The sequence below is a fragment of the Pyxicephalus adspersus genome, chromosome 5, assembly GCF_032062135.1.
Source record: "Pyxicephalus adspersus chromosome 5, UCB_Pads_2.0, whole genome shotgun sequence".
NCBI lineage: Eukaryota > Metazoa > Chordata > Amphibia > Anura > Pyxicephalidae > Pyxicephalus > Pyxicephalus adspersus.
In genome coordinates this window covers 78441102-78457964 of record NC_092862.1, presented here as the reverse complement: position 1 = coordinate 78457964, position 16863 = coordinate 78441102, and the positions used below count along the sequence as shown (strand labels likewise).

Sequence of the window (16863 nt, the reverse complement as noted above, 5' to 3'; positions counted from 1 at the left end):
CCCGCCCAGACATAGTAGGTTGAGATAGAAGAGTTACATAGTCGGTTAGGTTGAAAAAAGACATAAGTCCATCAAGTTCAATCACTAGGGAAAAAAAACTTATCCCAGATATAAAACCTATAGGTCATATTAAGTCCAAAGGAAGGCAAAAAAAAACCCTGGTACAATTTGTTTCAACAGGGGAAAAAATTCCTTCCTGATTCCATTAGGGAATCACATGTTCCCTGGATCAACAGTCAATGTTATTTCTACTTTAAAGCCTTAAGCTGCGTACACACGGCAAATTTTTCTCGCCCGATAATCGGTATCGGCCAATTATCGGGCAAAAATCTGCCGTGTGTACAGTCGGTCGTCGTCCATCGTCCGACGACCGTCCTGGCGGATCCATGGACGATGGAAGGTCTTATATTAGGGCAGGTTGGGGGGAAAAGTGCTAGGTCTTATTTTCGGGGTAGGTCTTACTTTCGGGGAAACACGGTATGTATCTGAAATCACAAAATGGCACCTACTTGTTCAGATAGTGGTATATAATGGGGTAATATTATGTCATTAAAGCATTTATGTGGGAAAGTAAGATTTTTTGTTTAAAATCAATAACACATACTTTCTTATGCGGTTAAGAGTGATATAACCCCATAGTGTTGTAGGTAGACTACAAAAAAAAGACTACTTTTTTTGTGCACCACAGTTTATATAATCAAAAAGATAAAATATCACCTTTAGTAGTGTTGTCTTCAAATTTAGAACAAAGAAGAGCACCATTTTGTTCTTTAGGTATTGATTTTACTGGGGTCACTCTTTCACTGCTTCCTGTCTGTCCAACAGCTCACCATATCACTTATTTGGGTATTATAATTTCAAGAGGAGCATCTGAAATGTACTCCCTTTGGGTCAAACCTATAATTGACAAAATAATTTCGTAACTGGAGATGTGGCATGAACTGCCAGTTTCTTTAATAGGACAGTGCCATTTTATCCACATAATTAGTTTCACTAACATACTATATCCCCTTTCAAACTCCCATTTTTACTAAAACATTCTGACATTTCCAAACTACAAACAGCCTTTCTACGTTGCAAAAGTCAAACTATATCATCCGAAACAACAACTAGGTGTAAATCTTCCTCATATTTTGTATACCGAGGTACCCTTAATGCCTGCATAGAAATTAAAAAATTCAGCGGCATATATTCAGTGTTTTCACCACACATGCCAGTGATGGGATCCCCCAGTTTTCCTCAAGATACCCAACTAAAGGGCCTATCAAATTTGGGGTTTAAAAAGGATAAAAGTTCTGGCAGGTCTTTTAAATTCTGCAGGTGAATTTTTATCGATTTAAAGATTTCAGCACACCTTTGAATAGTTGAAATCTGGTTGGCTTAAGGTTCTGTTGGTGATTCTAGGTGAAGAATGGCGAGACATGGTTTTAAAAAAAAATCTACAAGGCCCATTATCCTTTCAACATCCCACATATTGGTCCGAATTTAATAAAGTTCCCCAAGGCTGGATAGGATACACCTTCCACAGTAAAGCTGGCTTATCCAGCAAACCTGGAATGAATTTTTTAAAAGTCAGTTGTTTGCAAATGTTTTCAATCCTGGACTGGATTTATACCAGGTTTGCTGGATCACCCAGCTTAACTGATGAAAGTGTATCCTGTCCAGCCTTGGAGAGCTTTATTAAATCAGGCCCATTGACTCGTCTAGATCCTTAATGCCCGAAATGTATGGTCCAGAACATTGATTTGGAATATTTGTTGTGGAATTGCCCTGTCATACAAAAATGTGCGCTATAACTCACCGCACTAGAGAACCTGACCCATGTGCTGCTTTGTTCCATAGTCTTTATCCTGGAATAAACACCATTAAAAACCAAAATTTAAACATTTTTGAACATTATTGCCTTTGGCAGAAAAGAAGTGTATATTGGTGAACTGCATTCACAAAAACCCTTGTACCACTTATCCCAGGTACTACATAAGTTGATACTCAGACAAAATTAATGCCACATTACATAAAGATAAATATACAGAAATGTTTTACCATTTGGCTTCCTTTTTTTTGAAACATGCCCTCTACTCAGGTAAATTGTATTACACTGGGGTACGCATTTTTTGTTGAGTTAGATCTTACACTTGTTTTTTTACTAATTTATGGGTGGTGAATCCAGAAAGGACCGCAGTTTTTTTGCTATCACATCCACTTTTTACGATTTAGGGTACCCTCCATTTTTGTCAAAAAATATACAAATTTTACATAGAATGAAAAAATAATGAAATAATAACTTGAATGTACTGTTTATTTAAATTTCTGGACAATTTCTGTGTAATTTGCTCATGTGTTTCCAAGAAAGTCCTTGACAATGGCTTTAAATGATAAATAAGCATTCTTTTTTTCGACTTCTGACATTTTCCTGATGAAATGTTCATCTTTGCATCTGTGGACCATCAAACACACCGGCCTTTTTTTTTTTCAAATGAAAGGCTAGGAAATGCCAAAATGAGGTACTTGAAATTAACAGTCTCCTTCAGTTGGCAAAGCTTTAATGAACTGCTTCATCAGACCCAGTTTAATGTGCAGAGGCGGGAATATAATGTTCTTTCTATCAACAAGTGGCTCATGTAGAATGTTTGGATCACCTGGTTTTAGGGCAGATCTTGGAGGTCAGGTCCTTTCCACCCAATGCCTCTCACTAGCTCTACTGTCACACATGCACAGATAACAGGGATACTTGGTGTATCCGCGTTGCTGACCAAGAAGGAAGCATACAATTTTAAGGTCAACAAAGATGACCCAATTGTGTTGGTGATATTGCAACAACTCAATGACTCTCTTTATGTCTGCACATTCTTCACAAAGAGAAACTGAATGACCAATTGGGACTGACCCAAATATTTTGCCATTCTAAGGACACGCTTTGAGCTATCGATGAATAGTCGCCATTCATTTGAGGTATAGATTGGAACTCCCAATTCCTCCATTAAACCAGGTATGTTATGGCAATACACAAAGCCACTGTCAGTTCTAAAGTAATGCAGAAATGCAATTTCTCTGGTTCGAAAGTTTGATACCTTTGTTCCTTTTTCAAGTAAGTTTTTCTCACGCAGTCTTGAAGCTAGGAGTTCTGAAGCCTTCTTTGATAGTCCCAAATCATACAACTCATGCTGATCAAACCCCTTACGAACAGAGTCCACTTTAATTTCAAACTCTTCATCATTGTTGTCACCTAGTTCATCACCATAATCATGTTCTTCATTTATTTTTCCTGTTATATCCTAAAGTTTTCACTATACAAAAGCAATAGTCACTAAAATGATTTCCTGGCTCTCGCCAAACCATACCAAATGGCATGTTATCACGTGTTCCCTTTGTCCACATCCGTAAACGCTCAACAATGGCTTTAAATGATACACCTTATGAGGGGTGCAAGACTTATCTTGATCACCAAGTTTAACTTTGAAATATGCCAAATAGGCTTGCTCTACAACTGTGCTGATGTTCGCCCTTTGACTGGAAATGGTGAAACTGCCAGATATACCAAAATGAATTGGTTGTTTAGGCACTTACGACGAGAAACAGCAGAGCCAGACATGATCTGAAAGAAGGGAAATATGTGTGTAAGTAGAAAAATAAATTTTGCTTATTCACTATGTAGAGCAGTGCACAACCTCTGACCACGCTGTCTTGTGTGTAAATGAATAGCTTATACAAATCCACGCTACAGTAATTGCATTAATATCAGAGGTAGAGAAAAAAACCTGACGTGATAGAAGAAAACTAACTGCACTTTCAGAATCGGCATACCTATTTTAGTGTAAATAAACCTAAAAATTGAAGACAACAAAAAATGTATTCAAAATTGTTCCCCAGTGTTATTGAAGCTTTCCATAGTACGCTCTGGTATGATACACAACAGATTTTAATTTGGTACAAAAGTTTAAATATAATTCTCAGACTGTTATATAAATGTAAATAGATCTCATTGCTTTTTTTCTTTAACAACTTTTTCTTTGGACATCCCGACTCCACAAATTTTTGATTTAAAATACATAAATCTATTTGGTAATATAAGTTTATTAACCAATAACGACAACATGTTGTTATTGTCATGGGAAGGTTTTCCCTCCTTTCTCCTCTGTATTTTTTTTTTTTTTGCTTTTCTCTTTCTATTTTATTCTTTCTCCCCCTACACTACTAACTAACTTTACTATTTTTTTCTTTTCTGCTCTGCTTTCTCGGTATAAACAAAAATAAATGTGAACCTATTTTCACATCTTTTGTTCAAATACAAAACAGAACATGTATACTTTTCTAGTGTATTCTTGCTAGCCACATGGTAAATATCAGGTTGCTAGAATTTTGTTTCAGTTTTTCTCTCTTTTTTGTACTTGTTATTTCTTTCAATAAAAATTACATATAAAAAGGCAATTTGACTATATGTCTTTTTGCATATATGTTGATAGGCAAACTGTAGTTTTGCTAGGTCTTGGACAACAAAGGCTTTTTCCCTGGTACTCCTTTCCACCATTTAAATAGGTGCATTCATTCTAATTGTAGATGCATGCACCAACTGTTGCACCTGTTTCCCGAGGATCCCACAGTGTGATCTTTTTTTGTATGTATGTCAGTTTTGTGTGTCATATTTAAGTATATCACCTTTATCAGTAGGCACTGTTTGAACAAAGATTTAATGTTTTCCTGTTCAAGTATGTAGAAAAAAGTCAAAGGTGTGCTTAATTTTAAACATAACTGGATCTCTATCCTCATTTTGAAATGTGTTCCAAAAGCAGTGTAGCATTTTGGTAATAATTGGAATTTTGGTAACAAACCATTTTAAAAACCCCTGTTCTTTTTTCATCATGGGCACTGCCATCTTCTTTTTCTAGTTTTGATCTTCTGCCATCTTGTCATGTTGCACAGTAGAACATGTATTGCACTACATGTAAATCAAGAAATCCTGTTTTTATGAAAAGGTTTGCGAGAAGTTTGTGAATGCAAAAGGAATGTAAAGCAGTGTACAGAGTGTTAATTGTTAGTGATTGTACCTCCTCAGCTTCTTCTTCATGTGCTTTTCAGGACTGAGGTGGAAAGAATCCTGGTGAATTTCATTGCACCAGATTGGCCCAGGAGGTCATGGTATGTTGGTCTGATAGAACCCCTAGCAATGCTTCATGGGTATCTGGACCCACTGTCCCAAAAATCAGTTGACTAGTCTGCTTGATGGTCACTGGCCTAAATGGCATTTCTGTTGAAACCCAGGCTTTAAGAGGTAATGATGTTGCCGCATTTCTTGTATGCTTAAAACTTGGATACCTGCTTAATGCAAGGTCAATCTTTGGACATGGAAGGCTTACTTTCCTTTGTATGAATCTAAAGGGCTTCATTCCAGGAAGTCATTTGTAGGAGTTGTTTTCCCTTCTCATGGCCAGGCTAGACTCAGAACCTGGCTTTCAGCACACTCAAAGGACAGATGTTTGTCTTAGCAATTCTGGTCCAAGAACCCTTGGCCTCTATTTTGCTGTTTATGAAATTCATTTAACAGGTTTTACATGGTTTGTCCACCCATGACTCTGGTATCTACATCCTGTCCTTTTTATGTGTCTGCATCCCTGTTACATCCCATCAGTTAGATTCCTTTTACTCCCCCCACGCATAGCTTTGTTTTTCATGTTGCCATTACACTTTTTTTGGACAGTGTCTGAACTTGCATCTAGGAAAACGTGGTTCTGAGACCCAGACCTTTATTGTTGCCCAAAGTGGTGACTTTCTTCCACTTAAATCAGGACATATTTTTTCCATTACTTTGTCCCTCCCCAGCCCACCACAGGAAAGTGTTCCATCATCATTGGATGTAGTGTAGTCTGTAAGCGCCTATCTTTCACCTTGCTTCCCAAAAGGTCCCTAATAAGTTGAGCTGCCTCTAACTCCACCATCACTTAAGCTTACACACAAGCTTAATTAATTAAGCTTACATTCTTGGTTGCCTCTTGATGTAGGCAGCACAACTTAATGGTATCAGAATTCTGCTTCTTTAATTGGCCTTAATTTTTTTACAAAAAAACTTTTGTACTATGGTATTTTTATACTATGTTTTCCATTTGAGAATGATAACATTTGAGTAAATATCCAGGATTAAAAGTAGCACTCAAAATAAAAAAAAAAACAATCAAAAGTTTAACAAGACCTTAAAACACAGTAAACAGTCATTTAGGCTTACTTAACTTTTAGCATGTTAGTTAATTATCAGAAGGGGATTATAATATATTGGGCAAGGTCCTCTACACCTCCTGTGTCATTGTATCTGTCTGTTATTTGCAACTCCTATTTAATGTTAATACAGTTTAATAGAGTTTTGTATTCTTCACGTTTTACCAGTTTTTTTTTTAATAAATCATAAGCTTTTTACAAGCATATAGCTCAGTTTTTAAAGGAAATGAAACAATAGAATTTATTAATGGTATAATGTGTGTGTTGACTGAAAGTGAATAAAACAATGTTATAAACTGGGAAAAAAGACGAAAAAAGGGAATTAGATACAACCATATCACAAAGGTAAGGCCCCAGTAGATAGTGATAACTTAATATTTCACACCATTGTAAAAGTTAGGTCTGCATGTGTTTTTAATTCTCTTTGAAGCTGAAATTCAAACAAAAATGCAAGGTTGACTTTTGAAACCATAGTGGTTTGTACCATTTCTAGGTCAAGCACACACAAAAAATATAATCTATTATTATAAATAATAAAATAAATATATACTTACCCTTTCAAAGTCAGAAACAAGAAAATATTCAGCACCACCATCAGCTCAGATCTAACATAAACATTTGAGGCCCGGGTAGACCCATATACGGTACAGTACATTCAGAAAGGGTATGTATCTGAGATAGAAGAAAGAAAAAAGACTTATCTGTGCATAAAAAAACAACTGTATTGAATAATAATGGTAACTGGTTTTCCGGACCATCAACATTTTAAATATTAGTTATTGTTTCTTCAGCTCTTCAATAATTTCCTGACACAACATACTTATTTGATTCTGGCTCTTTGTAGCTTATAGTAAGCTGAGTCTGTGTGGATGGTGGAAGGAATTACTGGTTACATACATTCATTACACTTTTGAATTTCAGTAAGGATCCAGTAGGGGCCATGTTTCCAATTACTAAACGAATGAGCCCGGATATAGTTCAGAGAGTCTATTCTTTTAGAGTTTTTTCAGTTTTTCAGTTTTCTGGTTGCTCGCATTTTTTCATTTTGCAACTTCTGCTGACTAATCACAGAAAGTTTTATGATTCTGAATATGTCAGGTAAGGTATGTGAGTAACTCAAAACATCACTGTTAAATGTTTACAGGTTAGTTAAAATAAAAAGGTGTTAACTATATAGGAAAGAAACAGAAAATCTATGCTTAGCAATTTAAAATTGTAACAGGTGTCCCCAAATAAAAAGTTTTCCCCTATATTCTTGTTAATTGTACATTATTATTTATGTTTATTATATAATAATTATTATATATGTGTTATCCGTAACTTTGGGATTCCACATCACTTTTTGCTCGGGTGACAATAGACAGTGAATCTCCTCACCAGAGTCAAAATCAATCAATCAATTAAAGGTGTATAAACTTTCACACTGTAACTAAACTAACAAAAATGGCACTTCAGCAGTAGTCACCATATTGAAACACCACTTTCCTTGGCAATCTATTCCATGGGCCTGTTTTCAGTCCTGGACCAGATCCATTCCAGATTTGCTGGATCACCCTGGTTCATTGATGAAAGTGTATGTTGGGGGAAAAGTCCACATGAGAAACATGACATGTCACATTCCTTAGTTTGCTACAACTTAAGGTGATCACTTACTCTAGAATAGTCTTCTGGTTTGCTATTTCGTGCTCATGGCTGGTTACCATGTGATGTAACAATCAATGACATAAAGGCTTAGGAGGTGTAAATTGCTACATATCATACTGCTTAAACAAAAATTGAATTGGCAGCCAAGGCAGCTGAAATTACAGAGGATCCAAAATCAGGAGACTTATGTCAGGAGTTAAGTCAGCTGACCCTTTACTGGGTCCTTTGGCATTAACAAATAGGTTGTTAGTCATACAAATCTTTTTGATCTTGTCTTAGGTATGTAGAAAGAAGGCTCAAGGCTTACAAATTTTGCTTGAAGTTACTCAGCAAGGTCAGAGTGCATGTCAGAAGCATTGCTTTCCAATTAGGATACCTTTGGCAGGAATTCTGGGGAGGAAACATAACTTGGAATTTCCAAACCCAGATGGCTGAACTAAGGATCTTGTCTTTGATTTCAATTAATCAATGATTATTTTGATGGATAAATTAGAGTTCTATCATCATCTGTAGGACCAGAAGTAAATCCCAGAAAGCAATTAATTATTATTATTATTATTATTATTAATAATAAACAGGATTTATATAGCGCCAACTTATTACGCAGCACTGTACATTAAATAGGGATTGCAAATGACAGACTAATACAGACAGTGATATAGGAGGAGAGGACCCTGCCCCGAAGAGCTTACAATCTAGTAATGGGGTTTTAAGATTTGTTTAATTTTTATTGCTGCTTGAGGAAATCGTTGAACCAGGAGCTGATTGACTTATCGGTCTTCTCTAGGCAATGATGAGATAGAAATCTGCGCTTAAAGAGTCTTAGATAGCAGACCCTCATCCAAGGCATTTGCAGGTACTCCAAGATTTCAACTACAGTTGGATGCAGAAGGTAAAACCCTTGTTCTTCCACAAATAAAAACACCTCTTCCAATTACATTAGAGGAAATGGTGGCTTTTGCCAATAAAGGATGCATTGACTAGTAAAAAGTTTTATCTGATCAAGAAAGCTTCTTGCATCTCTGCCTATGGGTACCTTAAGCAAAAAGCAAAGAGTCAGAAGTTAGACTTTCAAATAACAAATGTAGACCTTGTCTATTAAGGAACCATTGTTATCCAGAAGATATAACTGGCAGGGAATACAAGTGTATACATTTGGAAATACCTTAGGTTTAGGTAAGCAAACAGAAAAGATTGTGACAGCAACAAAGCATGTATCTTCTCATAAAATCATTTTTATTTTTAACATTTTGATAAAACATTTTAAATAAAAACTTACTTAGGGTACATACAGAGTAGTTAAGGGTGCTGATATAGGTCCTGCAAATCAAGTTAACGGTTTACTGTAGTTACATTTTTCTTTTAAAAAACGAATTCCAATGCATTTCAGACACATTTTCTGCTTTGTTGTGGGACAAACACAAGTAACCTCTTAAGAGAAATACATTGATAACATCTACAAAATTAATATAGCATAGTAAAGGCATATGTGAACAAAAAGGAATACAAGTACTCCATTCCCCCGAAGCTTCTAAACCCAAGCCCTGGAGACAGGCATCAGAAGCAACAGTGATATCCAGGATTAACAGCTTTCCATGGAGACAAATTTCTGATACAAAGAAGCTTGATCCCATTGGTGACAGAAGAAAACCTGGAGGTGTCTCCTATGCCATCGTGCCCATGTGACCACCACAGTGGTTGCTGTAAGCAAAACCAGGAATACCGTGTAGTCTTCTACACACAAGATTTGGGAATTGCATTACTTTCTATGTACAAGAGATCAATTGTGTCACCTTGTTAAGTGAAAGTAAAACTTGCTTTTGCATTGTCGAAGAGGAACTCTGAAGAGGAAATAGTTTTCTGAGTCACAAACCAACTGAACTGTAGGACATTTGTTGACAGAAAGACTTTGAAAAATGTCCTTGGAGCAGATAAAAGTTGAAAAGAATACACCTTAAAGTGGAAATGTTACTTAACAACCAAAATTTAGGAAATATGTGAAGTATGGTATGTGGAAATACACCAAGTCTAATGAAAATATTCAGTCTTGTTGAAGAACTATGGAGATGAACATCTGTAGTGAGTCCATCCAAAGAGTTGTTTACTGAAACTATTTGGAAATAGAATATCTTTCCTTGCAGGTCACAGGCCACCTGTCCGATTGCCTTTTATTTGCAGCAATTCATGAACATATGACTATGACTCATTTTTTCCTAATTCTTTTATTTTGTGGTCTCAAGAAAGTGGTTTTTCTGGGGACAGTGTATGAATTCAATATGGCAATCTCACCTGATTACTGAAACCACCAGAGCACATGAAATATAATCTGCTCAACATTTCTTAGTAGGCCAACCAAACAGAAAAAAAAGATTTTTGTTCCTGCAGACTATGGACTTCGCTTTAAAGTTGTTATGCAAGAAATATTAGGTTGTTCTCCATTGAGAACAGGCAAGCTGTCTTTCTGCATGATTTTTCAATAGAACTCCATTCAGTCTTCCACAGGGACTTTTTAAAGTACATGAAATTCTCTATACACGAAGCTCACTTTACTACTCTATGAGTCACATTCCTGCTGTATCTCTTACACAGTGACCTCATCAATATATAGGTAAAGAATCAGGTTCATCCACTAGGGAAAATAATAAACATATCCCAGATAAAACTCCAAACTCTAAAAAAAAACTCTTATAAAGCATGGCTAAACAATAGAGACAAAATGTAATTTTCCAGTGACAACTTATCTGAGAATAACGCCATATCCCAACATTTTTTTTATATATTAGAAAAAAATATATATAAAGATATATAATAAATATTATTAAAAATATCTAAAAAAAAAAGACCATCATCACATTGAAAAGGGGGTCCCAAAACTGTTTCCAGAGTCAAAGAGTCTCAAAGAATATTCCAAACATATTCTAAGTGTTTCATGGGCTTTAATATCCGCTTTTCCAGGTTTCACATTAGGGGCCAGATTTATTAAAGCTCTCCAAGGCTGGAGAGAATACACTTTCATCGGTGAAACTGGGTGATCCAGCAAACCTGAAATGGATTTCTTCAATGTCATTTGCTAGCAAATGCCTTGAATCCTGGACCAGATCTATTCCAAGTTTGCTGGATCACCCAGCTTTACTTGTGAAAGTGTATTTTCTTCAGAGAGCTTTAATAAATCAGGGCCTAGGTGTCACATTACTTTAATATCCTTATACAATATTTAAATTAAACCACTAACGCTGCTTAACTGAATATTTTTTTAAGATAAAATATTTTAGGATTTTAAATAGGTTCTTAATAAAGTTTGCTGGCATTTTATTTATTACTTATATATATAAGTGTAATTCAATTTGCAGGACAGGAGAAAAAAAAAAAAATTCCTGATCCCGTGAGGCAACTGGATGTTCCCTGGATCAACAGTCTCTGTTGTCTTTAATTTAAAATTTTAATACCCAGTTATATTGTATGCTTCCAGAAATACATCCAGCTTTTCTTAAAGCAATTTATAGAATGTGCTAAAATTACTTCCCGAGGAAGCCTATTCCACATTTTCACAGACCTTACAGTGAAGAATCCCTTACTTATCTGGAGCTTAAACTTCTTTTCCTCCAGACGCAGAGTCCCCCTTGTCCTTTGTAATGACTTTCAAGTGAATAATTGGGAATCAACTGATCATATCCCCCCTTAAACATCTCTTCTCACAGGAAAATAGGTTTAGTTTAACTAATCTCTCCTCATAGCTGAGTTCCTCCATTCATTCTATTAGTTTAGTTGCCCTTCTCTGCACTATTTTTAATTCCTCAATATCCTTTTTGTGAACTGGTACCCCAAAGCAGACTGCATATTCCAGATGTGGTCTGACCAATGCTTTGTACAGGGGCAAGATTATGTTTCCATCTATGCAGTCTATTCCTCTTTTTATTACAAAAAAGTACTTTGCTAGCTTTAGATATTGCAGCTTGGCATTGCATGCTATTAATAATAGGTCTATGATCTACCAGAACCCCCATTTCATTTTCCTTTTTTTGACTCCCCCAAATGAATTCCCCCTAGACAGTATGAAGCATGCATGTTGTTGGCCCCCAAGTGCATTACGTTACATTTATAAATTTTAAATGCCATTTGCCACTTGGCTGCCCAATCAAACAGTACATCCAGGTCTGTTTGTAGATTATAGACATCCTTATAGACGTAATTCCATAAAATTAATGTATGACTGTACCATTTCCTACTCTCTTATTTTTTCTTTTCTTGCTTCCTTAGAGCAAGTGCCATAAATCATTTTTAATGAAATGCTGAAGCCTCACCGGTCCAGATAAATGGTGATGACTTGAACTTATAGGAGAAAAGAAATGCAATTTCTTGCCTATGTTTTTTTTTTATGTTCCAAAATGTTCCAAAATTATTTGGTTGGTGTTTAAGCCAGTCTGCCTATTTGTTCTGCAGTTTCAGTGCCTGAACTGCTGGAGCAGTTGGGAACACAGTGGAAGCAGAGAAACAGGCAAAGAACCTGGAACGTAAGCCAAGTACCTAGATGGAGAAGCAAAGAAACAGAAATTGAAATGAAATGCCTACTTGTCTGAAAACTTAAATAGTTTAAATAACTAAAAACTCAAACACACCAAATTGCAGTCAGGCAAATTATTAAGTGAAGAAGTGTTCATCTATCAAACCAGAATAGCCAATTTTGGCCACAAAATAACTTTTTTTTCTCTCTTTTACTCCTAATCTTGGAGCAAGGACATTTAAGGAACATTGGCAGTGTGCATTCATTTTATTAGGTGGTCCTGTAGGGTCAAGTGAGAGGATCTGATCCATGGTATTTTGTCATGAGAAGTGCCAAGAAAGGCATTTACCACCTAATGAGTTTTTTTTTTGAAACGTTAAAAGAAATGCAATGGCATGTATATATGAGCATAATGTAAAAATAAAGCAATACAAACATACAGTTTACACACTTTGCAAGTATTCCTGACCTAAGACATATAGTCATATTGCAGTGATCACAATATTAAACTAAAACTCTCATCTTTGTCTGTGTTCCTGTAGTACTTAACCCCCCTGGCGGTCTAATTCTGTCCGTATTTCCATGCAAAAAGCGGTACAATTTTTTGCATGGAATTGTATTTTACATTGTAGGCCTATATTGCTTAGGCATAACTCACCGAAATATGTCCAATAGTTAATAACTTTGATAATAAACTTTAAAAAAAAACACAAAAATCTGCTAAAAAATAAAAAAATAGTTAAACATGTAATATAACTGTGCAGCAGCATATATAATATATATATTATTATATATATATATTATATGAAGATTTCTTTGTATTGGACTTAGTGCAGCTATTTTGTATTGAATTCAATACAAAATTTTTTGAATTTCCCGCCTTTTCTCCTGCCCGCACCGACAACACCGGGAAACCTTGGAGATCGTCTCTGCACTTCGTGGCTGAAGATCAGAGGAGGAGGACGTGTCTCTAGGACCTGCGTGGACCAGCAGGATGACGGGGGTGCCGGCGAAGCAAGGAAAGTGGGTTTTTACCATGTTTTTAGGTAACCCGAGTGTGACTCGGGAATACCGAATTTTTGCATGGAAAATCCTCCCCGAGTCACACTCGGGAATACCACTAGGGGGGTTAAAATTACAAAAAGTATATAGTAGGTCATACATCCAGCTTACGTCCCTGCATAATAAAAAATGACAGACACCTCGTCTTTCGTTGTTCATGGATCTGTCCTAGTTTATCCTGAGATGCCGGACGATCGTAATGAAAGTTAACAGGAGAACGCAGCCGGGTGTTGCTCCCGTCGTTCTCCCTCTTCATAAAGGGTGCTGTATGTGCAGCACTCGTACATGCATCATTCAGTCTTTTCATCCGAAAGGATTGTGAAAGATCCTTTCCAACAACTATTGAACGTGTATACACAGCATTAGTGGTCCTCTATGTTATTTAAAAACATAGTTACCCTTTAAAGGAAATCTGTACTGAAGAAGCATGGGGTCTGACATTTGCAATTTCCTTTTTTGAAAATGCTGATTGTTTGGTTGTCCTGATGGTCAAGTATTTTCTAAGTTACTGACATGGAAGAAGAATGTATACTGGATCTTGCAATGCCAACAGAACATTCCCGTTGTTTGTTGTCTAATGCTATTGTAATTACTTGTGCAAGTTATCTGTTAACACACCAACATAAAAACTTATCTGGATATATTTGCTTTCCTGGTCATTCATATGTCCCCTCATCAGTATGTTAATGAAAATTTAAAAAAATGTTTTCATTATTTGTTTTTTTTTTAGGTCCAGTGACATCATTACTATTTAGTATGCATACATTAACTTGAAAAATTATATCTAATACTTTAAATTGTTGTAAAAAAGTAAAATAGACCCTTGTAGTGTAATAAAGCACAATAAAGGGCTTAATAGACCTCACCAAACAGCCTGCACTTACTAAGGTTCGATGTTGTTAAAAGCAGTAAGCCAGTTACAAACTTCACATAGGATGTCTTTGTGTACACACTGCTTTTGAAAAAAAAAAGGGGACAATAAAATCACATCTCAGTTCTCAATGATTGAAATATTCAAGCTGAAAGGCTTTTTATATTTTTATTGTGTAAATGAAGTAAGGACGGCCAATAGAAACCAAAACCATTACCCAGTGCTGGTTTCAAATTCACACTGAAAATCAAAAAAACTCAAATCATAGACTTATTGAATTTCATTATAACTCATAATGTGGCTCATACGGCTCCCCATGTGTCTGTATGTATTCCTGAAAATGTGTAGACATACTTCAGATAAAATGGCAGATGGTACCCTGGCATTTTTTCCTTAGACCTGATTCAGGACAACCGTGAGCTCCTGTAGAGTATGTGGTGCTACTTGGCAGAGTTATGGGCACCAATGCATAATGTCCCAGAGTATCTCTATTAAATCCAGGTCTGTGGAACTGTCAATGGTCCAGGTCTGTCAATGGCATCAATTTCTTTTGTCATCCAAAGACTGCCTACACACTCTGTTCATATAAGGACACACAGTGTCCGGCACCAGGAGAAACTTAGGCTCTGCTGAAGCAGAGTAATGTCTGAAGATTTCATCCTTTTAACTAACAGTAGTCAGGGCACCATTACCTACCATGTGGAGCTCTGTGCAGTCCTCTAAGGACATGGCCCTCCAGACTATACCAGACCCACTGCCAAACTAGTCTTGCGGGATGATATTGTAGGCAGCATAGGTAGGTACCCTTTACCACTGTCTTTAAACTCTTTCATGTCTGGCACATATTCTCAGTGCAAACTGTGCCTCTTAACAAAATACAAGGATGCCGGTTCCGCTGCTGCATTGTTGCCAATCTGTGGCCCTGTCCAGCTCTACTTTTTTTTAAATCCTGGTACCTCCTTCATACACTTGAGACTGTGTCAGAGACACACCAAACATTCTTGTGATAAGCCACGTGCTTTGGATGATCTGGACCTTTTGTGCAACTTGAATGGGTTGCAAGTACTACCTCATGTTACAGTACAGTACTAGAAGTGTCAAGGACACTAGGAAAAATGCAAGGCTGATGACAAAGTCAGGAAGAATAGAGTAATATGGTATGAAAACATTGTCTTTTGGGGGTTGGTTGTTGTTGCCCCTACTGGCCACCTGTTGGTGTTTTCCAAGTGCAGTTGAAATTTACTATAATTTATGCTTTCTAATTGCACATAATATTATTATTAGTTTAACTGACCTGTGTTGACCTAGTGCACAAATGTCCATGTGGCCTTTTAAGTGGTTTTAAGTTTATGTTGATTTTTGTTTTTCAGGAGTACAAGCGCAAATTGGCAAGAGTTTCCCAAGTCCGGAAAGAGCTGAGGCTGCGGATCCAAAATCTGCCAGATCTGTCACGTCTTCCAAATGTTACAGGAAGTAGAGTCCATTTGCCATATGCAAATGACATCTACAGTGATGAATAACCTAAAGCTGTGAAGTCTGATTTTCATTATAGCACCAATTGTCTTGCTTAGACTTGGATATCTTATTAGTTTTATTTTGTATATTGTTCTAAATCAGTTAATTATGTATATTGTTCAGAATGGTTTGACTCTGAATAAATAAATTGTACTGTGTAAGTAATCACTATTCCGTGGATAGTAAATATAACATATTTATCAAAAACTGGTGGTGATTGTACATTAATTGATTAACCACGTCTTTTGAACTATTTTGTTACATGTAGGTTTAGAAGAGACATTTGTGACAAACTGGGTCAAAGAGGGTTGATTGGCTGCATTTACATGAGCACAGTTAAATGCCCAACATTACTTGATTGGCCATTATTTTAGTAAATTACAGGACAAGGAGCAGTAAACACCAACTCCAGAATTCCACTCTTGAAAGTTCCTGTCATTACTGTGCATAGGAATGTAAGCCCATTGCTGTGGCTTTTAACCTTAATCCAGCACAACACAGCACTTAGGTGTGAATACTTTTGTAGAGAAGAATCAGCTATCTTTTCACATGGTGGCGGGCATATAAAATACTCAATGTTGTGTAACTACATTTTCTTCAAAAAAACGTTTTTTTTTTTACTTATGTAATGTGTAGATCAATAATACTTTGGATCTATATATGAATTAAATAGTTTATACAGTAAAACAATTGTTATCTGCTCAGTGACACTTGCAGTCTACTATTTTACACACAAGCAGCTGCATTTAATCAGCATTTAATGTAATTCCTGTTATTTAAGTTATATTTTTATCTAATTATCTATCTTTTATCTGCATAAATATGGAAATTAAATTCCTATCAATGCATATAGATATTCAATTAAAGAAGAAGGTTCATGCACAAATAATAGCTAGTCATTCAAACAGTTTAATTAAGACAACAAGGTAAGACAAAGTGCACAGCAATATTATCAGATATTTAAACATATAGGAACTTGAATCAATGTCACATATATATATATATCACATGAACATCAAGTTGTTAGTAGTAACCCCTGTAAGAATCTAGTAACTAAGTAATA

General features: G+C 36.1%; 1 protein-coding gene across 1 annotated transcript in view; it reads left to right on the top strand.

The window, feature by feature from the left end:
* Positions 1-16007, top strand: part of RPRD1A (regulation of nuclear pre-mRNA domain containing 1A) — a 66517-nt gene extending 50510 nt beyond the window's left edge. The window contains exon 7 of the mRNA XM_072411923.1: positions 15656-16007. Coding sequence (XP_072268024.1) covers positions 15656-15805 — 150 coding nt within the window. The 3' untranslated portion in view covers positions 15806-16007. The remainder of the gene's footprint in view (positions 1-15655) is intronic.
* The last annotated feature ends 856 nt before the right edge of the window (positions 16008-16863 follow it).